The 24,287-nt window shown below is 43.8% G+C and overlaps 1 protein-coding gene across 1 annotated transcript in view; it reads right to left on the bottom strand.

Annotated features, from left to right (window-relative positions):
- The window catches only part of KALRN (kalirin RhoGEF kinase), a 660,995-nt gene that overhangs the window by 73,553 nt on the left and 563,155 nt on the right, over window positions 1-24,287 (bottom strand). Inside the window, 2 exon segments of the mRNA XM_038583060.1 lie at window positions 2,522-2,623; window positions 3,884-4,167. Of these exon segments, the coding sequence (XP_038438988.1) occupies window positions 2,522-2,623; window positions 3,884-4,167 (386 nt within the window).

The following is a 24,287-nucleotide window of genomic DNA, read 5'->3' as shown; positions in this document are numbered from 1 at the left end:
TTTTTTTTTTAAGATTTTATTTATTTATTCATGAGAGAAATAGAGAGAGAGAGAGATGCAGAGACACAGGCAGAGGGAGAAGCAGGCTCCATGCAGGGAGCCCCATGTGGGACTCGATCCTGGGTCTCCAGGATCATACCCTGGACTGAAGGCAGGCGCTAAAACACTGAGCCACCAGGGCTTCCTGGGATGGTGGTTTTTATCTTCCTTTTCCTATTTGAGAAGAAATTGGGTGGTGGGGGTGGGAGGGAATGGTTCACCCTGCATGCATGTAGGGCACAGCAAAGCAGAGGGCAGCTGTGTTCCCAGGGCCCAGGACACATACTTCTTCAATCTTTGACATAGATTACAACAGGGATAAAAAGCTGAATGTCCTGTCCATGCTCTGGCTTCAAGTGTGTCCTGTCAGTTAGGGGGAAGGGTTTCAAAAAGGAAGCTACGGGCAGCCCCAGTGGTTCAGTGGTTTAGCGCCGCCTTCACCCTGGGGTATGATCCTGGAGACCCGGGATCGAGTCCCACGTCGGGCTCCCTGCATGGAGCCTACTTCTCCCTTTGCCTCTCTCTCCCTCTCTCTCTCTGTCTCTAATAAATAAATAAAATCTTTTTTTTTTTTTTTTAAAGGAAGCTACTTGTCTAATTTAAGAGTCGCTCTAGGTCTTTGTTTCTGACATGGGGTTATAAAAAAAAACGCAAATGTAATTAGATATAACAACAGTCTTTTTTTTCTCTTCTGGGAATGCAGGAAAGGAGCTTAAGTCTGTTTGGAAATCCAAAGCTATCAACTTTTTGATTTAGTAATCCTACCCCTGGGAACTCATTCCAAGGACAGAAGTCAAAAGAACCAATGTTGTATGTACAGAGTGATCTGTAGCCGTGTTGGCTAGCGTCGCCAAAACTGGAAACAGCCCAGTATATCCCAAAACAGGCCGGTCAAGCAAATTATGGTATATCAGATAAGTGAAATACTCCCGAGCTATTAAAATTATAGTTATGAAGGTAACATTAGTAAGAGTTTAGAAAATGCTGAATAAAACATTGAACATATCAGGTGGATATTAAAATTATAAAAATAAGACACACACGCATCTGAACAAATATTAGAAGGGAACATGGAGAACCAAGGTGATCGTGTGACGTTACAATAGGTAAGACTTAAAAATTCCTGGTAGACAATGTAAAAATTACCCTAATAAGTTCAACTCCATTTGCTAAAAGTTCTGGGGCTCACCAAATGTTTCAGGAAAACAAATGGACAGCAATCACACGGGCAGGGCTGCGGAGGGTTAGTGTGTGTCTACAAAGGCACTGTTGCCATCTGCCCTCTTTCTGGCTAACAAAAAGGCTACACAAACATCTGGGGTTAAGTCCGCTTTTTCAGTTAAAGATTATCCAGAAACAACATAACATCCTTTTCCCCCCAAACAAGCTGTGTTTGAGGGAATTCGAGGGGGAGGGTTCGTGACCTTTCCTTATCTCATGCAAGCTGGCACCTCGTGCAGAGGGCCGCGTGGGAAGGCCGATACGGTGACTCGAGCGGCCTACCCCGCACATGCTCTCACTGTTTGTAGGACAGTTTACAAGGACAGGCCTCTGGGGACACAGTGGGGTGGTTCCCATGCTGACCTCGGTGTGAGGCATGGGCATTTCTGCCCCTGGAATGTAGGATGGGCATCGCACCACACTTCCCTCTCCTCTTCCTTCCAACGGGTAAGAGCCGGGGCCAGCAGCATCACTTTAGGAGGGGCTGCAACCGTGCACTTCTCATGGTTGGGTCACAGAGGGGGGCATCTCTGTCACCGTCCTAGGATCTTTCCCTATAGCGCGGCCCCAGGAAGACCCCAGCTACCGTCTGTGGGTTCAGGATCCAAATACAAAGCAGAGGGAATGAAAACAAGAACGGGCCTATGACCACGAAACGCTGCAGCCTCTGCAAACAGGACTTTTGGAACCGGATCCCAGGTGGTGGTGTGAAGGCTCGCAGGGATTTTGTAAAGCCAGGCACGTGGCAACCTGCACGCAGGTTTTCCCACCTCTGTCAGCAACCCCTCCCCCTTAGCGGCGTCTCCATCCCTCATGTGGTACTTGCAGAATTTGGGCTTGACCGGAAGCTTCTGTTCATTATAGGGATTTTGGAATTGAGTCTAGGGAAAACGATCAACTAAAACATCTATGCAATGAAGTGATTATGGCCTGGAATGGCCTCAGACTCCTTTTGAGACAAACCCTTCCTTTCAGGGCCTGCAGCTTCCAAAGACAAAGTCATTACCCTTCATCAGGGGCACGAGACGCCAGGTGGGTTCCCACTCTGGGACTTCTGCACACGCCCCCTACGCGGCCCAGAATGAAGTCAGACGTCCAGGGCCAGGGGAGGGGACACCTACCACATATAGGTGGGGTCTCTATCACCATCGATTCAGAGAAATAACAAAAGAGAGAGTATTACTACCCCCGCCCCGCACACAATACAAAATCACATGTATTATACATGGTTCCTTCAAGTCAGAAAGTAGAGAAGCCCTACCATCTCGTCCTGTGTAGGGTCATTGTCAAAGATCTTCATGGGAGGAGGGAGGGGTGTGTGTGACTCTTCATCTGGCTCATCTTCGCCCCAACCTTTCTTGTTCTTCTAGAACAAAAGAGCAGCATTAGTCATACAGTCCCAGGTTTCACAGAGTTAAAGATACCAATGGTTCAGGACTCAGAATTTTCTAAAAAGCAACATATAAGATACCGTCTTTCCTTAACACACCCTTATGTTTTTCAGCCTCACTGTCCTCTTCTGTGGAATGGGGGCACCTTCTTATCTCAAAGGACACCGAGGTTCAAATGGGGGAAAACATACCTACACACACACACACACACACACACACACACACACACACGCGGACACACATGAGAGACATCTCCCTCACTAATTAGTCAGGAAAAGAAAAAGCTGAGAGTGGTCAGAGAGAGCCTGACTTTTTAAGCTTTTGGAGGACTATTAAAACCACAACCTGAATATCACCAGGCTCTACTGCCATTCTCAGAGGGAGAAATGGCAGGTGGCATAAAATTACAAACAGAGTCTGGTTACATAGCAGGAAGCACCTCTTAGCCACATCGACGATTAGAACAGGTTAGTTGGCCAGAAAAAAAAAACAAACAAAAAAAACCAAACCCCAGCTCTCATCCCTCAACTAAACCACATCCACCGCAGGATAGTTACAGGATCTCAGCTTTGAATGGGTCTTCAGAGGTCGCCCAGTCTGACCTCTCAGCTAATACAGAGATCTCTCCGCCTGCTCCGTGAGGTCATCTTCCCGACCCCTTCCAGCATGGCTGTCTATTCCCTTTCGTGGCAGCTCACTTCATCACTGGTTGACCTCCCTTAAAATCCCTCTTTGAGCTGCAACCTGCGAGCCTTCACCTGTTGGTCATATAATTCTCCCTGCTGGAGCAACCTGGAGCGGTCTCTTCCCTTTCATAGGTGGCACTGGTCTAGATACTTGAAAACAGTTATACTCGCCCAGCATAGCCTTCTCCTTCCAAGAGAGATGGTCCACATTCTTTTATTCTTATTCTCAATTAGCAGGTTTCAAGGTAGTCCTTAGTTAGAGGCGGGGGATTAGGTGACCAAAATGTTCCCCTATCTCCAAATCTGGCAAAATGTTGTTTATCTACCAGAAATTCTAGGTGCTGGTGAGTCTCTGAATTGATCACACAGCAGACTGGCAAGGTCTTGGTATGAACGCTCAGATCGCTGGCGCTCAAGAACACAAACTACTGGGGACTAGAGACTGGCTGGTTTACAGACCCCGCGGAAGGATGTCCTTGTGGAAGGACGCCTCACAAAACTCCAGGAAGGATGTAGGCCAGAAGCCCCCTCCTGATGTATAAGTACCTCATCTGCACTGTCTCCCTGAGGGGTCGTCTCATCCCCAGGCTTCGGAGATCCCAGGTCGAAGCTCTTCCGGCCATCTCGCACTTTCTTCTGCTTCTTGATGTTTCCATCTGCCTTCCCGCTGTTGAGCCGGCGCACAGGACTGGTCAGCCACTTCTTGAGGGTGTTGGTGGAACGCTTGGGGCCAGGAGAGCTGTGGATGGAGTTCAGGGAGGGCTGAGACTGCAGGTTGGCCACCGACTCAGACTTGCCTCCGTTTTCACTTGAGGAATGAGAGTATGCATCTGAGAAGAAAGAAGAGACAGACACAGCCACGTCAGAGGCAGTGGGGGATGCATGGGGGGGTGGGGGCGGGTGGTCGGCTGGGAGCAGGCCCGGTCCATCCTCAGGAAGCTGGGACACAAGGCAAAACGTCAAGGCCAGCTGCAGACCCTGGTCAAGGCAGCCCTCTCTAGAGGTCAACAGCCGATCCTCACTCAATTTTTAAGATGCAAGGCACTACTCTGGGGGCTATGGATATTATGGATATAGGAAGGAACAGAAGACAAAGCCTCCTACCTTCATGGACAAAAAAAAAAAAAAAAAAAAAAAAATTCAAGATCCTGAGCAAGAATCACCAACTAATAACAATGTCATGGAACACCTATTAGGTAGTATATTTTAATGACATATAAAACCTGGGTTTTATTTTCAAAGACTCATTATCTAGCCCCCTGCCCCGCACACATGCAAAGAAAGAGAAGAGCGAAGGAGCAAGACAGAGCGTGCAACGTAAAGACAAATTCACATAGCGGAATGTGACTGATTGCCACCGGGCTGGTATGGACTCTAGGTGATAAGCTAGCAGAGTTCAGAGGAAGGTCAGATCAGTGTAGGAGGGACCGGTCTGAAAGGGTTTCATGAAAGAGCTGTGTCGGAGGAGAGAAGGGGAGAAGAGATTTCAAAAGGGAGAGATAGAGGGAACCACAGCACCCATACTGAAAAATAATGAACACAGCCCCCGAGGAGATCCAAGAGGGAAACTGGATGGAAAGATTAGTAAGGACACTTAACAATAAACTAGGAGTGTGTGACCTCTGTTGTGAGACTATCCTGGGAAATGACACAATGAAAAGGGTTTCTTTTAATTAATCTGGTGACTATAGATGGCATAGCCCTGAGAAGGAGGGGTCAGGATCCAGAAGGCCGCACTAGGGCAGCCCACGGGGCTAGAGAGGAACAAAAGTGAGGCATTCCAAAGCAAGAAGTGTCTAGATGACAAATCAGAGGTGAGTTCTCTCTCCGTCTGCTGCTTCTCGTTACCAAAATGGTCTTAGGAGAATCCCTGACCAGCACTGCAGACCCCTCATGGGTCCACCTCCCCCCCATTCTCCCCCACCAACCCCGTGCCGGTTTGCATACTGATATTTAAATCAAACACATGACTAGGTCTTGAAATAAATGACCGCAGTGGTTTTTCACACCTCCTCCTCTCAAAGACTGAATCACCTTTTCCTATAATGACTTCATCCTAGACCTAGCCTTGAGGACTAACCTGGCTTTTTAGAGGCCCTCTGGCCTAGACAGAGCCAACAGAGAAGAAACAAAATCCCAAAAGAAGGCGGATGAGTACTTTTGCCAACAGAGAGCTGTCTCCAGCTTCTACAACTGATGGATCTTGAGGGGTCCCAAACTCAGGCTCTTGACCCTGTGGAGACTTTCTCTGATGTTGCTAAAGTTCTGTGTGTACTTTGGAAAACGTCACCTGAATGTTTGCATCTAGAAGCCCAGAAATTGAGGTCCTACAGGCCCCTGGTATGAAGGATAATTTACAGGGTTGCTCTGCTCAGGGAATATTCGGGGATCCACTGACATGGTTGGCGTCCCTTTAAGGACAAAAACTGTAATCTTATCTCAGGGAATTCCTTGCTGGCTGTGGTCCTGGGTATGTTGACATTATTTCTAAAGTGTTTGGTATGGGTCAGACTCCTGTTCTCAGAAGCCTGGGTGATAAACATCTCTCCAGCACCGGTTGTAGAACCAGGGCCTTTCTGTTATCTTTCTGCTGATAAACCTGGAAAGCTTTTCACTCACCAGACCCCTGTGACACCACATGGCTCTATGAAACCAAGCCTTCAAATCTGAATCAGCACATACTGTGTTGGCAGCACTAGAGGACAACCACGTTAACTGGGTGCTGGTTAGTAGGCCGGGCAGGTGACCGTCCACGCTCTCTGCTCCATCACAAAACAGAGCCTGACTTCGAGATTCACAGATGCAAATCTGGACTGACTGTCCTTCCCTGCTGTCACGGGGTCCCGCTTTGGTGCATTCTGTCCAAATGAACGGCAAGAATACGAATGACAAAGTACAAATTAAAAATCAAGCATGTTCTCACTTTTGCTGTCTCAAGTTTATTCTGTGTAAACAATGAGGGCCATTTGATCGCAGCCCACATAAAAGAGGATTCAAGCGTTGGAAGCAATCTATAATTCATCTAGTGAGGGTCCTGAATTGAGACGGGACCATTTCTAAATCACTCTGTTGGGTTTTGCCCATTTTCGCTTTTATTTTCCAGCTTTGATGTAACTGACGCATGACACTGTACTAGTTCAAGGTGTAGGACACAATGATTTGATATTTGTATATATTGTGAAATGATCACCGCAATAGTGTAACACTCATCACCTCACATAGTTGTGATCTATTTTTCTTAAGAAATTTGCTAAATTAGGGATCCCTGGGTGGTTCAGAGGTTTAGCGCTGCCTTCAGCCCAGGGTGATCCTGGAGACCCGGGATCGAATCCCACGTCGGGCTCCGGGTGCATGGAGCCTGCTTCTCCCTCTGCCTGTGTCTCTCTCTATGTCTATCACAAATAAATAAATAAATAAATCTTTAAAAAAAAAGAAATTTACTAAATTACTTTGAATGCATGATTTTGAAGAATGTGGCACCATTTCGTTTAGAAAATTTCTACTTTCCTTATTACTGCTTCAAAGGATAATCGGCATGCTATGCTTATCTCATCTTTAGAGATTTTATTTTAGTGCCGTTCCAGCCCTATAAGTTCATGACTGATTTGTGACAACTGAAACAATAAGACTGCTATCCAACCTTTCCAAGCTAAGGTAGGTGCTATTTATTTGTGATTCTTGTCACAGGAAATAGAAAATCAAGAGTGTTTCGGGAAACCAAGGCTCATAGTTGGTGAGTGGCAGACAGGCAAGACTTAAGTCCAGATCTGACTCCACTGCACACACACACATATATTTTAAAAGATTTCATTTATTTGAGAGAGAGAGAGAGAGAGAGAGCATGAGCGGTGTGGGTGGGATGTGGGGGCAGAGGTAGGGGGAGAAGCAGACTCCCTGCTGACCAGGGAGCCTGACCTGGGGCTGGATCCCAGGTCCCCTGGATCATGATCCAAACTGAAGGAAGATGCTTAATCGACTGAGTCACCCAGGTGCCCAAATACTGCACATATATTAATCTTATTTCTACATCTGCATTCATTCCATATATTCGTTTAGCCTCTACGATTATTGTAAAAGGAGCATCAAGCTGCTAGTCTATTTAACATTTCAAATATACATTTATATATAATTTATTTAAGTCATAAAATTTCAATGCTGAAAACAGTCTCAGTCTTATTTTATGGGTAAGGCAATGAAGGTTTAAATATGAGAACTATTGTTACAAATGAATTAGTCATAAAGCTGGGACCAGAACCCAGGCATCTCTACCAGGGCTCTGAATTAATGACTCCCCTACAGCCCTGAGGCACCGAAGCTGCCCATACAGCTAATACCTGGTTTTAACACACTGGGAAGACAAATGTGTCCCTGGGCATTGTAGGTAATCAAGTTCCCTGGATGTTCTAGTATGTTCAACTTGCTTTATGGATCAGAAAAAAAAAAAATCATATTCTGAGGCTGGTTTTACTAGGAGATATTTTTAAGATAGAGAAAAATAGAAGGAAAAAAAGTAACAACCAGGTACCCACCACCTGGATATGATAAATGCAAACTTCTTTTGGTCCATATTTGCTTCAGCTTTTAAAAAACAGAAATAAGAGATTTTATATATATATAATATTTTTCATCCATTCACAATCCTATCCACTATTTTCCTCTTCCCAGAGTTAAATCCTGTTCTGAAGTTGGTGTGCATCTTTCCCGTTCATGTTGTTAGCTATTTACTTTGCATGGAAATATAGTATTATTTTGTATTTTTAAATTTTATATACTTGTCATAATATAGGTATCATTTTGCAACATGCTCATTAATTCAAAATTATCAGAGATTTATCCATGTTCAGTCATGTAGATCTAGTTCATTCATTTTAATGGTTGAATAATAATCTTGCATAGGACATATTATGGTGCTCATAACACATTTTCCTAAGGATGGATATTTAGGTTGTTACACACACACATACACTTATTTGAAGCAGTCCTGTACAGGTCTCTATTTGTGAGAATTCTCCTAGGGCAGTGTTTCCCAAACTACCTGTGGTCAGGGAGTCAAGGACTTGTTTTTCTAATTTCCAATCTGTTTCAGATCAATTTTATAAAATACAAAGTCACACTCTTAGTGTGGTAGAGTGTCAAATTGCTATAAAAGCTTCTAAATGCTTTTTCTCAGGCAGCCCTGGTGGCTCAGCAGTTTAGCACCGCCTTCAGCCCAGGACCTGATCCTGGAGACCAGGGATCGAGTCCCACGGTGGGCTCCCTGCATGGAGCCTGCTTCTCCCTCTGCCTGTGTCTCTGCCTCTCTCTTTCTCTCTGTGTCTCTCATGAATAAATAAATAAAATCTTAAAAAAAATTCTTTTAAAAAAAGTAAATGAATGCTTTTTCTCATTTTCTGTGCCTATCTCCCTGTGGACTGGAAACAAATGGCTAACAAACGTTTATGATGTGCATATCACACATTGAGGAGAACACACACTGCTCTAAACTCTAAAGCACCCAGAGCACATACCTCGAGGTGGACCTGCTGGGCTTACAGAGGACATCTTGCCACCTACACTAGTTACCGCCAAATTGCACTCTGATTTACTCCCACCAACTGTGTACAAAACTTATCTTTTGGAATCATCAACAAAATGAAAAAGCAATCTATCAAATGGGAGAAAAAATTGCAAATCATATATCTGAGAACAGGTTAATATCCAAAATATATAAACTCAATAGCAAACAAATAATCTGATTAAAAAATGGGCAGAGGATCTGAATAGATCTTTTTCTAAAGAGGACATACAGATGGCCAACAGGTACATGAAAAGATGCTCAACGTCATGAATCATTGGGGAAATGCAAATCAAAACCACAATGAGATACCATCTCATACCTGTTACAACAGCTAGTATCAAAAAGATAAGAGATAACAAGTGTTGGCAAAGATGTGGAGAAAAGGAAACCCTTGTGCACTGTTGGTGGGAATGCAAACCGGTGCAGCTACTATGGAAAACTGTATGGAGAGGCCTCATAAAATTAAAAACAGAACCACACTATGATCTAGCAATTTCACTTCTGGGTATTTATCTGAAAGAAATGAAAGCATTCGAAAAGATACATGAACCCTTGTTATTAATTGCAGCAGTATTTATAATACTCAAGACAGAGGAGAACTAAGTCTCCATCAATGGATAAATGGATATGGAAATGTGGTACATGTGTACACTGGAATGTTATTTAGCCACAAAAAAGAAGACAATCATGCCATTTATGAAAACATGGATAGATATTGAGGGCGTTATGCTAAATGAAAAATGTCAGGGGTGCCTGGGTGGCTCAGTTGGGTAAGTATCTGCCTTCAGTTCAGGTCATGACCCCAGGGTCCTGGGATTGAACCCTGCATTGGGCTCCTTGCTCAGTGGGGAGCCTGCTTCTCCCTCTCTCCCCTGCTTATGCTCTTTCTTGCTAGCTCTCTCTCAAATTAAAATCTTTTTAAAAAATAAAAAAAATAAATTAGATAAGAGAAAGTTAAAGACCATATGATCTCACTTATATGTGGAATCTAAGAAAAAAAAATCTCATAGAAACAGAAAGTAGATTGGTGTTTGTCAGAGCTGGGGGAGGAGGGCAGGCAAAATGGGTAAAGGAAGTCCAAAGATACAAACTTCCAGTTGTAAAATAAATAGGTCATGGGGATGTCATGCATAGCATGGTAACTACTGTGAATAATGCTGTATTATACATTTGAAAGTGGCTAAGAGATTTAAACTTTAAGATTTTAAGTTCTTGTCACAAGAAAAAGAAACTTTTAACTATGAGTGGTGATGGATGCTAAGTAGACTTATTGTGGTGATCATTTCACAATACATACAAATACTGAATCATTATGTTGTACACTTGAAACTAATATATGTTATGTCAATTATATCTTAATTTTTAAAAAGATTTTATTTATTTATTCATGAGAGACACATACAGAGAGAGAGAGAGGCAGAAACACAGGTAGAGGGAGAAGCAGGCTCCATGCAGGGAGCCCGACTCGGGACTCGATCCCGGGTCTCTAGGATCACGCCCTGGGCTGAGGGCGGTACCAAACTGCTGAGCCACCCGGGCGGCCCATTATATCTTAATTTTAAAAAAGAAAAAAGTTCTTATCTTCCTGCATTCTCCTTGATGCTTAATTATGTACATTAGTATATAATTTTCCTCTGGAATTAAATGTCTCCTTCCTAACCAAAAGCACATACTTCAAGGAAATAAATGGAGATTAAGGTAGGATGTCTCAAGAAGAAATGAAAAAGTAAAAACCAGTGCCTCTAGATCAGTAGGAAATGCATCCTATAATTGGTATCTCAGCCACAAACTGGGAAAATAGGAGACTTGTCAAGGGAATTCCTGAGGTCCTAAGGTTGAAGGTCCAACTTCATGGGCTCTGAGTGGCACAGCTTACCTGACTGGTCATGAGAGTATAAAGATACTAATGAAATCAAGAAAAGTGTAAATAAATAAACCAACCAACAGACAACCAATGCTTATCCATCTGCAGACTCACACACTATTTTTTATTCCTACTTTTCCAATTCCCAAGCCACCTCTCTAACCCACCTGATTTCTTCCTTAATACCCGAGAAGACATGCTGCATGGTCACACAACATATTCCAAAGCTTAGCCAATGACTAGAGAATTGTTGACCTCAACACTCATCTCTACATGATATTTTGTTTAAGTTGGTTAAAAGAGAAACTAAACTCTCTTGGCATAATGTTCCTGCCTTGCTTAAATGACCTCAGAACAACCACTGGTGCCTAGTCAGTGGATTGCAACAAAGAGATGAGCTGGCTCTCGGCCCTGTTATGCCAATAACTAGCTGGGCAGCACTGAGGTGGATTAGACAGGATACACTGCAAGCCTGGCTTCACCCCTGGCTAGCTGTGGAACTCTGGTTCATTTAGTTAACCTCTGCGTATCTCAGTTTCCTCATCAGTAACTGAAGATAATATTAGTGTCTACCCTATAGGGTTGCTATGAGGATTAAGGAGTTAATATTTTTAAAGTGCTTAGAACACTTTAGACCCATAGAAGCAAGATGTAAATTAAATAAAAATCAACAAAACCATAAAAAGCTCCCTTAATTCCATGACTTTGAGTTTATTCTGTATAAACTCTGTTCCTTCATTCTATCTCATGTCCTTCTAAAGCCTAGACTAAATGATTTAAGGTCATATTTAGCTCCAAAGATTCATGCTTCCTAAAAGCAAAGAAACACTTAATGCTACCAGCTGCCATTCTGGGTCATTTTCCCTTCTCACTTCAGGGAACCACTCTTATGACCAGTGTCTGAAGTCTTGTCTGAGAATAAGGTGGCCAGGTCCTTGGGCTACATGATCATGGCTGTCTCCCTTTCCCACTATTTGGAAGTTTAAGCAGCATGGGTTATTCCCTGGAAATGACACATGCCTCCTTATCTATAGGATGTCTCTCAAAATGGGAGTTTCAGATGGATTTTATGACCAGGCAGCTGAAGAACCGTTGAGATTAGGGTCTCAAATACCATCATGGGGTTAGAATAAACATGTCAGTGTTATCAGTTTCAATATTGGGGCAAGGGCTCCATAACTTCAGGTATTTTCATCACAGTACCATGTTTCCAAGCAATACAAGAGATGAGGACTGTCTGCTTGATGTGAAGAGGAAAAGCCCATGAGAGTATGAGCACTGAACACATGCCAACAAGTCCATTGTCTAGGTCAAACACTGTCCTTCTTTACTTGGATAGACCTTCATTAGCTACCAAAATACACGATAATTGTATACAAATGGGTAGTAACTGAATATTCTAAAAATTTGCCCTAATACAGCCCATTTATAAATCCAATTTCCTTTTTAAAAGTTTCATCTCCTATTCATTTCACTTTTATGTTACACTCCCCCCCGCCCACCCCCCAAAAAAGCTTTTACCCTTTAGGGTTTGGTATAAAATTTACAAACTATTCTGAAAGCAGGATCCACTTTGCACAAGTCATCACAGAGCACAAATGAAGGAAATGTCAAGTGCCTTTGGCCATTTCCACAGTACTGCCATCCACTATTTCTCTCATCACAAAATACTGATTCATCAGCCTTCTTCGCACTAACCTCAGAGTAAGCTAAAAATAAAGGACTATACCTCCTAGACAAAAAGAGAAGAGAGTTCTATTAGTTTTGAGGGGTTAGCATCTCCAGAGACCAGGAACAGTGTCCTTGAAAGGCCAGGCTGGGACCGCAGAGAGCATATGCACGCGTAAGGTCACCCAGGCTTTCAGTGGATCGAGTATCCTGTACGCGTAAGTCCCTAAGTTGGCCCACCATTTTCTATACTGGCTTGAGGGACACAACCCAAAACTGGAAACTCATTTTCAGTCCATTCTTCTGGAGTTCAGTGATGGCTTTCAATCACATTCCAAACGCTATCTTTTTTACATATTGTAATTTATGTAATTGCTAAAAGATACAGAGTCTAGTTGCTCTATATTAATCACACCTGTTTATCTCGATGGCCAACGGGTTTATAAATGTCCCCTGGTATTTATAACACTCTATTGGAAGTTTTGACTCCAATGGCTGAAATCAGAAGAAAACACAAAGATTCCTAAAATCCACTAGATATTAATACAAGAGTCCTTTGACCTCCTGTTCTTCTGTCTGGCTTTAGTTCCAATGATACTGGAATAATTATAAACTCATCTTTATTGCCTTCTGTGGCTTGAGCTATACAAGGCAAATGCATTTCAAAACATCTGTCTACAGAGATCAGAAGGCCAACTATTCCGGTTTTCTTTGGCTTTCTATAAATGGTTTACTTAATACAAAAAATTGTAAGTATCACATATACATGTTTCTCATGCTGGAAATTGCTCATCTAGAGAAGTGGGTGATGGGGAGGTCAAGGATAAAAATACTTTGGGTGATAAATAAATAAATTCAATTGTAAGCATGGACAGCACAAAACCTCCAGTAAGCATTAATATATCCCTCATGGCATAGGAGAAGGTCTCTGACAGGTCTTTTAGTGGAATGCTTATGAAAGCCAATCTCCTGGTTGCATGTTTAGCTGAGGTCCTAAGGCTGTGCATCACCAGTTCCTGGAATGGCTAGCTTTCTAGTAAATCATTTGGTTGGTCATTCTGGTGTTTGGACCACCTGATGCCAGAGGATGACGAAAGCTGCTCCAGTGACAGCAAACGGGCAGAAGAAAGAGGGAGAAGCAGCTTGGTCCAGAAACATTGTTTTTTAATACTAGAAAACCTGTTGCCCTTGCAATTTGCCCCTTACCACAACTTTAAACTTGGCAAACACTTCTAGGCTCAGGATATCCCTGTCCCATCTCTTTGACAATACTCAAGTCTCAAATGCATAGTACATACCCCTGCCTCCTGCTTGCTATACTGCTTTTTAAAAATATTTTATTTAAATTCAATTTGCCAACATAGAGTATAACACCCAGTGCTCATCCCATCAAGTGCCCTCCTCAGTGCCCATCACCCAGGCACCCCATCCCCCTACGCTCTTCCCCTTCTGCAACCCTTGGCTTGTTTCCCAGAGTTAGGAGTCTCTCATGATTTGTCTCCCTCTCTAATTTTTTCGCCACTCAGTTTCCCTCCTTTCCCTTAGAGTCCCTTTAACTATTTATTATATTCCACATATGAATGAAACTATATAATTCTTTCTCTGGTTGACTTATTTCACTCAGCATCATACCCTTCCAGGTCCATCCATGTCGAAGTAAATGGTAGATGTCCATCCTTTCTGATGGCTGAGTGATATTCAGTTGTATATACATAGACCACATCTTTATCCATCATCTGTCGAAGGACACCGTGGCTCCTTCCACAGTTTGGCTATTGTGAACATTGCTGGTGTGAACATTGGGGTGCAGGTGTCCTGGCGTTTCACTGCGTATCTTTGGGGCAAATCCCCAGCAGTGCAATTGCTGGGTCGTAGGGCAGGTCTATTTTTACCTCTTTGAGGAACCTCCATACAGTTTTCCAGAGTGGCTGCACCAACCAGTTCACATTCCCACCAACAGTGCAGGAGGGTTCCCCTTTCTCCACATCCTCTCCAACATTTGTTGTTTCCTCCTGTCTTCTTAATTTTCCCCATTCTCACTGGGGTGAGGTGGGATCTCATTGTGGCTTTGATTTGTATTTCCCTGATGGCCAGTGATGTGGTGTGCTACACTGCTTTTATATTTAGTTTGGGAATGTCTTCTCTGATGAATCCTTTGCCAACCCGCTATTCTGTATCTCATCATTTTACTCAAGCTTCATGTGTTTTTTTTTTTTTTTTACATTTAAACCCCTATGGATTTAGAATTTTTGTGTCTGAATTTTCCCGTTAAACAAAGCGTCCAAAATGAAGGATCACTCTGAACCTCAACGGCACATTGTATTGAGCTCAATAGAGAACTAGTTCATTTCTACTCCCTTGTCCCCTTCTCTTCCTTATAGTGCTGATCCTACCTGGGACAATGTACAGAGATCTGAGCCATAGGGATTCCAAATCCTGTGGCATCCACAGAGGGCAGGAATTCCTTTCATCTTCAGAGCTCATGGGGGACACCAGCACTTAATATCAGGGTCTTCCCTAACAGACTCAACAGTCTCCACAGAGGTGAAAAGCCAGTACATCTTAGGCTTCAATCTAGATAAACTCTTTTGAATCCTATTCTAATTCAGTCCAGATCTCACTCAATGACTGATGGCTGGCTCCTTTGGTTCTTCCCCTGCCACTTCGGTTCCCATCTGGACACCTTTGGGTAAAATGGCTGTTCCCAACTGCTTGTCCTCACAGGGTCTTTGACCTTAGTTTCCCCCATGTAATATTCTCTCTGAGCCGGAGAGAGGGAGGAGAGCCCTTAAAGGGCAATGAGTCAGTGCCTTCTTCCTCTCCCAGATATGCATGTTTTAAACTTGCAAGGCCATTCCTGTGACATGTTGCCATACTGACTCACTCGATTTACTACTCTTTTGGTGGTCTTTGGAAGCCAAGGGCTAAAAATTCTCTCTATATTTCAGGGGTAGATTCTGAAACTTGACATATCAGATCATCAAAAGTCAGTGAAAGCAATCTGCTGCTCTTCCAAGAGTAGACATCCTAGACATTATTTCCATTTACATACCATTTCACTCTCCCAGACTAGTCCACAACTTCTAGAGAGGGAATACACATTTCTTCTACAGTGTAGTGTAGAAAACTCTCCTAAATGGCTTCTGAACTGCTCAAGACATAACCAACAAGAGAGCATGGTGAAACTTCACCAATCCAGACTGAAAAAAAGGACATTGCGATATTCATATAAAACCTAAACAGACTTTTTTTCAAGATTTTATTTATTTATTCATGAGAGAGACAGAGAGAGAGGCAGGGACACAGGCAGAGGGAGAAGCAGGCTCCCTGCAGGGAGCCCGATGTGAGACTCGATCCCAGGACCCCAGGATCACGCCCTGAGCCAAAGGCAGATATTCACAACTCACTTGATCAATAAAATCTAACTTGTCAGCCTGCTACTTAAACTATTCCATGGTCAGGAGTACTCACCTTTCCAGCTCTTTGAACTTCCATTCTTAGATAATCTGAGTTTCCCAAACTGAGGTCCTCAGACCAACAATGGAAGCATCACCTGGGAACTTGTTAGAAATGCAAATTCCTGGGTCCCATTCTGGAGCTACTGAATCAGAAACTATAGGGGTGGCCTAACACTCTGTGTTTTAACAAGCCCTCCAAGTAATTTTGATGTATGCTCAAGTTTGAAGATGACTACATTATATGAAGCCTAATTGTTCACTTGGTCAGTGTGCTGCACCAGCCACGTTGCATTCCTCATTGCTCATATCACTCTGTAGCCTCTCTGCTTGTCTAAAGCCTACCTAGTACTTCTTGGACGACTCAGCCCAGCATGTTCTCCTTTTTCTATGAGAATACCACTCATTTGGCACTGACAATGCTTGTTTATGTGCCTTCACCTCCCTAACTGTAAGGCACGACCTTGAGGACAGAGATGTCCTCCATCTTTGCATCCCCAGGACTAACTTGTTGGGGGTAGAAGAGCTCATTAAATGGCCAGTGATGAATAGCTAAGGGCAAAGAAAGATAAATCATCAGAGCCTGAGTATTTTCAGGCCCAGAGACGTCTAAGAAAAAGTCCATGTTGGTGGGATACTCATCTCTTAAACTTAGCAAGGTGACTATCAACATAGGCTCGTACTTCCTGTTCCACAAGCTGTGCTGTGTTGTTCAGGCAATTAGGGTGGGTTAAACAAACTTAACTGTTTCTTTACTGCCAAGACTTCTTGGAATCTTTACTCTGCTAATTAACATGTCATATAGATGATGGGTCTCCAAGGGGAACCTATACCACTTACAGAATTCTACTAATGTGTTGTCAAAAGCAGCGTAGGTAGCATTGATCTTGGCCATTATTCCACCTCAGTCTAGAATACAAAAGATGAATCACACTCCTGAGGATGAAATCCTGATACCAGTCAAACTCAAAACCTCTCATGAACACCAAAGTAGGAGATAAGTTACAGTCCAGTTATTTTCAAGTTAGGTGCTCTCATCTCCGAGTCCACCCAGAAGTCAGTGGGAAGCCTGTCCTGGATTCAACTTACAATGTCCTTTAATAGAAATCAAAACCCAAGGTAGCCATGCCAGGCTTAATTATAGAGGCGGAGGGAAAGAGTTAAGCAGGGTGACGCTGGAAAGTTTAAGACTGTAATTAAGCACTACTTAACTAAAAATGTTGCAATGGAAACTCTCCTAGGGAACCCGAGGTAAGAAGAGGGGAAACTGCATACCTGGAGGAAGAAACAAGTGGCTGGTGGTCAACGACTGTGTTTTCAGTGTCCTTTTTTGGGAAAACTAACATTGTGTGGTGGGGGAGGGGTGGGGTGGGGGTGGGGAGAAAAGTATTAAGGTGCAGAGTATTCTGAACTTCACATAGTTAGAGACCCTGCAGGCTTAGCCTGGCCCCATGTCCAAACACCTGTGCCAAGTGAGTCTTCCTCTGGGTCCTCGCTACCTGGCTTGGAAAAAAGCAACAAACAAGCTAAATTCAGTCTACGCCGCCCAACCAAGAGGAACATCTCAGTGTTCACTGCTCTGCTCTGCTCTTCAGGCAGCGGTGCCCTCGTGCCCCTCCTCCCTGGACCTGCGTTCTCAGACCCGGAGCACAGATTTCATGCTAAGGGTGCACATGGCTGGGAAAGCCCACTCACTGCCTGGCTTACCTGGGATGAGGTTCACAAGTATGATCCCATGGCTTCACTTCTTTAAAGGTTTTTATTTTGACATAGTTTCAGGTTTAGAAAAAAGTTGCAAGATTAGTACAAAGAATCCCTATATAGCCTTCACCCAGATTTCCCAAATGCTAACAGTTTACCGCTTGCTTTTTCTTCTCTTTCTCTCACTTGCTCTCCATCTTTCTGACCATCTGAGAATAAGTCACAGAGAAGATGCCTCTTGATTCCCAAATACCTCAGTGTATGTTTCCTAAATACATGGGCGTCCTCTTATATAACCAGGGTACAATGAACAAAATTAGGAATTTAACATTGATACTCTCTTCAAATGCTGCCAGTTGTTCCCATGATGTCCTTTATAGAAAAAGGTCCTGTCTTTTAGGACTTGGATATCTTTATGAGCACAGGGTCGTTATTTTGTAAAACAGCCCTCAGACTTTGGGTTTGCTGGATGTTGCCTTCAATTCGATTTAGTGTGTGTTTTTGGCAGGAATCCCCCTGAAAATGATGTACCATGTGAGACAACACTTTAACTATTGATTCAATCCAGTTCTAGGGATGTTAAGTTTGATCCCTTGGTTAACGTGGTGTCTGCTCCTGGCACAACTTTCTAATCCATCAAGTGAAACTGCATATTTGCTCAGTGCTGATGTTTTAAAATTCTGATACAAATCAACTGTAAGTGATACAATACCCAGCTGTATGTGGTGTTTGAACACATCCCTGCATGCAATACCCAATTCCATTTATGACATAATCTCCTGGTCATGAGTGTGAGAGGAGAATAATTTTCTATTCCACTGAAAAACAGATTTAACAATGTATAATAAAAATGGTGGCTATGCAAAAGGCTAGAACTGGACTGTTAAAACTGTCTAAGCTGTGCTTTGACTTGCTATTTAAGGTTGACTTTGGCCTCGTGGGCATACAATTATCAGTAAACCTTAAGTTTCCACGTGAAATTCATACTCCTAAATGGGGATTCTAGAAGCTAATCTGGGGTCAGGTTTGTACTCAACCTAGGAGTTCCTTCTATAGATCTTGAAATTGTCACTGAAAATGCTGTTGTGGGGTAGGGGCAGCCATTAAGTGCTGGCCAGCTATGTTAATTACCTACAATATTTTACTAATAGATACGGAGAGATAGATTATCATGACCAAGAACGCCGGTTGCCACAGGGTCTTGAGTATGGGGAATGACCCGCTAAAAAAGCCAGAGGTTGAAGAGCAGAGGCATGATTTCAAAATCTTGGTAGATGGCAAGGCATTTCCTAACTCCCAAGTCAAGTTTGAGAGTGTTAAAGATGGGAGAAATGACAAATAGGGGTTACGAGAATAGATCAGTGAGAACCTTAGAAGCTCCAATGCTGGCTTCTACTGAATTGGGCTGCTTAATTGTTGTCATAAATAATAAATCTTGGTGCATGATGAGCAGGATAGGGAGGCTGAGTCTGGAGGATACTATGGGAACTTAGGAAGGTCACTTCCTAGTTATACCATGTATATCACTTGCATAATTGGGACCAGAAACTCCCTTTAGTAAGCACCCTGCCTTTGGGCCGGTAAGACAAGCTGACACCTTTTCTTCTAGATGTGAGCTAGTTTCGAGATTTACCAGCAGTATTTTATTTTATTTTATTCTATTTATTTATTTATTTATTTATTTATTTATTTATTTATTTATTTATTTATTTATTTATTTCCAGCAGTATTTTAACTTCCCTTCAATCGGGACAAACATCCAGGGTACCCACTGGACTTGGAGGGAACAGGGTACTTATTCACTTAGGGCAGGGGTCAAAGCTCTGATGTCTTCGGGGAAGGTAAACATGAGAAGACTTTGGACGTGGAGAGTCAGAAGAGGCATGCGTGGCAAAATGGAGAGAGTAAGTCAGCTAAAGACATTCACGTTCATAGTTTTAGAAAGAATCCAAACACTCTGCTGCCAAATACTACACACTGGGAGCAAAGGCACAAGGGCTGCTACTTTGCCACGTCTGCTCAAGGGTGACGAGGCCATCTCCTCCTTCCTAGAGCTGGAACCCCCAGCTTCATGATCAGCAGCGATTAGGATGGGGCATCACCCAGCACCACAGATATCCCTGGAGACATCCTTTGCAGGAAAGATCCACAATTAGACTATTTCCATAAGAATGCTTCTTTCCTAGAAGACTGTTTTGACCCAGCCCCATTATGGTGGCTCTTTTATTACTTAACCGCTAGGTCCTATAGGCTCAATTTATATAACATTTATATTTGAAGATATCGTGTTATTATTCATTCATTCAACAAACGCTTACTGAGTGTTCTCTATGCGCCGGGTGCCACTCCCAATGCTGGACAGTGAAGGAGACAAAGTCAAGTTAATGTTCTAGCTGGGTGGGAATAGGGCACATACGACACCAATACACGAGTGTTTAAAATGTCCAAGGCTGCTGAACAGGTTTTAGAGAATTAAACTGGCTAATGAGCCGTGGGGGGCCTGGATAACGTCTTCAGAGTGAGCAGCTGTGACAGTTTCTTGGAGAGTAAGCCTGGATCTGAATGATAAGAAGGAACCAGCTATGTAAAGATGGGGCTGAGGCCTTCGGCGAAGAGTACACTGTGTGGAAATCCTAAGGCAGAAAGAAGTTTGGGATGTCCGAGTTACCTGAAGAAAGTTCTTGTGGCTGGAGCACGGGGCGGGTGGAGGGATATGAAATGAAGTTGGGAAGGCAGGTGGCAGCTGGACAAAGCCTTGCAGGCCACGGCAGTCAATTGGAACCCTACCCTAAATGCAACGGGAAGCCATTGGAGGGTTTTCAAAGAGGCTGGGGTGAGGGACAGGTGATGAGATATGATTTTACTTTAATTGAAAAGTATTAGTTTCTGATTGGGCCACGTTGTGCAACCAGATAAATCTGTCCTGAATTAGAATCACCTTTCCATCAAGAATCACCTCTTCTTCGGGGCACCTGGGTAGCTCAGGTGGTTAAGCGTCTGCCTTCAGCTCAGGTCATGATCCCAGGGTCCTGGGATCGAGTCTTACATCAGGCTCTCTGCTCAGAGGGGAGTCTGCTTCTCCCTCTCCCTCTGCCCCTCCTCCTGCTCGTATGCTCTCTCTCTCTCAAATAAATAAAATCTTGAAAAAAAAAAAAGAATCTTTTTTAAGGATTTGGGGAAAACCACCTTACCAAATGGATGAATGGGAAAGATTGAGATATTCAGATTTCATCTCTGGACAAAATCCTGCACATACAATTCACACACGTAAGGCCACCTCATCCTTTCCTACTATCATTTTGTGCTTCCAACCCTATGTGTCACCTGTGCTCTCACCTATATTCCTCCTGCTATGGTCTAACAGGCTAAACTTTAGGTAGCATTATCAATGAGATACGTCCCCCCCCTCTGACCTTGCTAATACTTTCTCTGTCTAGAAAGTTCTTCCCCCAGATCCTGTATGGCTCGTTTCCTCTCTGCATTCAGGTTTTCACTGAAATGCTACCTTCCCAGGACAGTCTCCCCCAACTACTCTATTTAACTCTGCAACATCTCCCTCCTCCACCCCTCCCCCTTTTATTTTCCCTGTACCATTTACTGCCATTTAGCCTGCTATATCAACCATGTCTTTTTATTTTCTGTATTCTGATGCTTCGCTATCTGGAGCCTTGCTGACCCTGGAGGGACAGCCCTTCTTCCCAGAGACAGCTACATAATTCCTAGAGACAGCAAATAACTCCACTGGGACTGTGCCTTTCATACACAAACCCCCCAATCCAGAGCCCACATTCCCCAACCATCTTCTTCACTGGGCTCTGCATTCTGGGCCAGTATCCACCTGCCCTAGGCTCCCCAGGGCCAGAACCAGACAGCTAGGGAGAGCCCCTGCACTCCAGGGCCTGCTGAAATGATTCTCACTAGCCAATCCTACACCTGACTTCCCTGGCTAGCCTTATAGAGGCCTCAGACCCGCGGTTCCTTTCTTCTCTCCACCTGCCAGCAAATTCTCGGTGTTTTCTTCTGGCGCCCTGCATGGTGGCAATGTGGGTAGCAGGCTGCCTTTTCAGGGGCAAGCATTCTTCGCCTGTTGGCCTTGTCGAACTGCACATTTTTCGGTTAACACACTACTTTTAAAAATATCTACGCTATAGGATTTACTCTTATTATCTCTCCTATTTTCCTCTCTAGAATAGAAGCTCCATTGAGGGCTGGGGATTTTTGTCACCTGTTGTTCACCATTACGTTTCCAGTGCCTAGAAGAGTGCCTGACACAAGAACTAAAAGACTCAATAAACATTTGTTGGAAAAAGATTTCATAGCAGGTGCTCAATAAATATGTTCTAAATATTAACGAAGAAAAAGGAAGCCAAGGTGCTTGTGTGTGCGTGGATAAATACAGGTGGCAAGTGGTAGAGTTGAGATGACCCCGGGGATTTGAGTTCTAGCTCTGCCTCTTTGGCCTTCTGAACCTGGGCGTCCTCATCATAAACTGGGGCTAAGCAACACCTACTTGTGATATAACGATGCATTTTTTTTTTTTATTCAGAGAGAGAGAGAGAGAGAGAGAGAGGCAGAGACACAGGCAGAGGGAGAAGCAGGCTCCACACAGGGAGCCCGACGTGGGACTCGATCCCCGGTCTCCAGGATCACACCCCAGGCTGCAGGCAGCACTAAACCACTGTGCCACCGGGGCTGCCCACGATGCATACTTAAAATAATAGTGAAAGGTTACTACGTGACAATGAACAGCAATGACAATAATGACAGCTGAACGACAATAAGCAATATTGTTTTGTAATACAGTCATGCCTATGGGGTCTGGGAGATAGCCAGCTCCATCGTGAGCCATCAGACCGCAGTGCTTTGGGTCACCTGCTCCATGAGTCTCCTTCACTTTCCTTAGCTTACTCCCTACCGCCTTCTACAACCTGCTGCTCCTCATCCATCGCAGATGTAGAAGCAGATCCCAGCACGTGCAAACACATGCACACATGCTCACAGATGTGCATGACGAGTGTGAACAGGTCCGCAGCATGACACACGGAACGTTCATGAACTCAGGTCCAAGACCCCAGAGTGATCAGATTCACATTAGAAGAGAGGACTTGCCTGGCTCACAAAACTTCCCACCCGTTTCTTTCTCTAAAGTTAGGAAGTCCTTTATGACTTTGAAAATTGAAAATACTTACATGAACAGAAGGACTTAAAACTGAAGCCCAAGTGACCCTTCCCCAGCCTGCAGCACCGTCGGCCAAGTCTCAGGGCTCCAGACAGCCTGAATGTGGCTTAGGTACCTTTCCTCATGCAGCGGAAAGAGCCCTGGGCCACACCAAGGATCCCAGGAGAGAGGATTCTAGTCTTACTGCTAACTTGCTGCATAGTTTTTGGCAAACCCCAATCTTGTTGGGTTTCAGTTTACCAATCAACCAAATGGAAGAACAGCTCTCGATTATCTGCACCAGTCTTTTTCTTCACCTTTAAAACTCAGAGAGAGATACACACATGGAGGCCTACGTCCTAAGCTGACTTTCAGACACTGACCTTCAGATCTTGCCCTTTGGCCCCAGTTCTCAGGCAGGCCCACAAAGAGAAAGCAGCTCGGGGAAGCCAGAGTTAGAACCTGAACTGGGGAGAAAGCAACACAGAAGGTCCATTGGTAATTGGAGAAAGTGAAAGGGTTAGAGGGGATGCTGTATGGTTTCCTCAGATTTCCAGTGGGTCATCCTCATGCCCAGCCCAGCTGCCCTCCACGGACCCCCCCTCCCGGGCAGACTGGGTGAGTACTCAGTCTTCACACACCTGTTCCTCATGGCCATTTTTCTAGAACTTTGAACAGTATGAATTTATAATAAACATTCAAAGGTCACACCAGAGGGGACGCCTGGGTGGCTCAGCGGTTGAGTGTCTGCCTTTTGCCCAGGGCGTGATCCTGGAGTGCAGGGATCAAGTCCCGCATCGGGCTCCCCGCAGGGAGCCTGCTTCTCCCTCTGCCTGTGTCTCTGCCTCTCTCTGTGTGTCTCTCATGAATAAATAAAATCTTAAAAAAAAAATAAAAAACCAAAGGTCACATCAGAGGCTGAATTTGTCAGACTGTGGAGAAATGCTTAGACACTTAGACAACATTAACTTAGACAACATTAAGTGAAAGAAGCAGGAAACGCTGAGTATAAAACTGGCCACCCCCCCATACACATAATGTACATACAGAAAAGACTGAGAGATAAGTAACTAGAATCAAGCTGTCTAGACTTACAGGTGAAATATTTCCCTTAATTTCTCCTATGTTTTCCCAATAATCTGCTGTAAATATATATTACTTTAAAAAGTACATTATGTGTAAATATATGCTTATGAAATTTCAAATAATACCTTAGAAAACTGTAGGGTAAGAAGTCTTCCATCTCTCTCCAATTTCTTCCCCGCTATTCCCCTATACCTCAATCCCACTCTCCTATCTAGTGGTAACCATGGCTGATGTATGGTTTTCAGGCCATTTCCATGCATTCACACAGACACACACACACACGCACGCACAGTTCTTGCACAAAGCAGTTCATGCTATATAGTTGGAAGTTTCCATACATTTTTTTCATTTAACAAGTGTCAGATTTTCTCATCTGTATTTTGTTTGTTTTATATGCCTACATAGTATTTCACGGTAAAACTGCACCATTCCCCTCCTGGAAATAATGATACTGCCCATCT

This window comes from Canis lupus, chromosome 33 (assembly GCF_011100685.1).
Source record: "Canis lupus familiaris isolate Mischka breed German Shepherd chromosome 33, alternate assembly UU_Cfam_GSD_1.0, whole genome shotgun sequence".
Taxonomy (NCBI): Eukaryota; Metazoa; Chordata; class Mammalia; order Carnivora; family Canidae; genus Canis; species Canis lupus.
The sequence above is the reverse complement of the archived record's forward strand: the minus strand, read 5'-3'. Positions and strand labels throughout refer to the sequence as shown.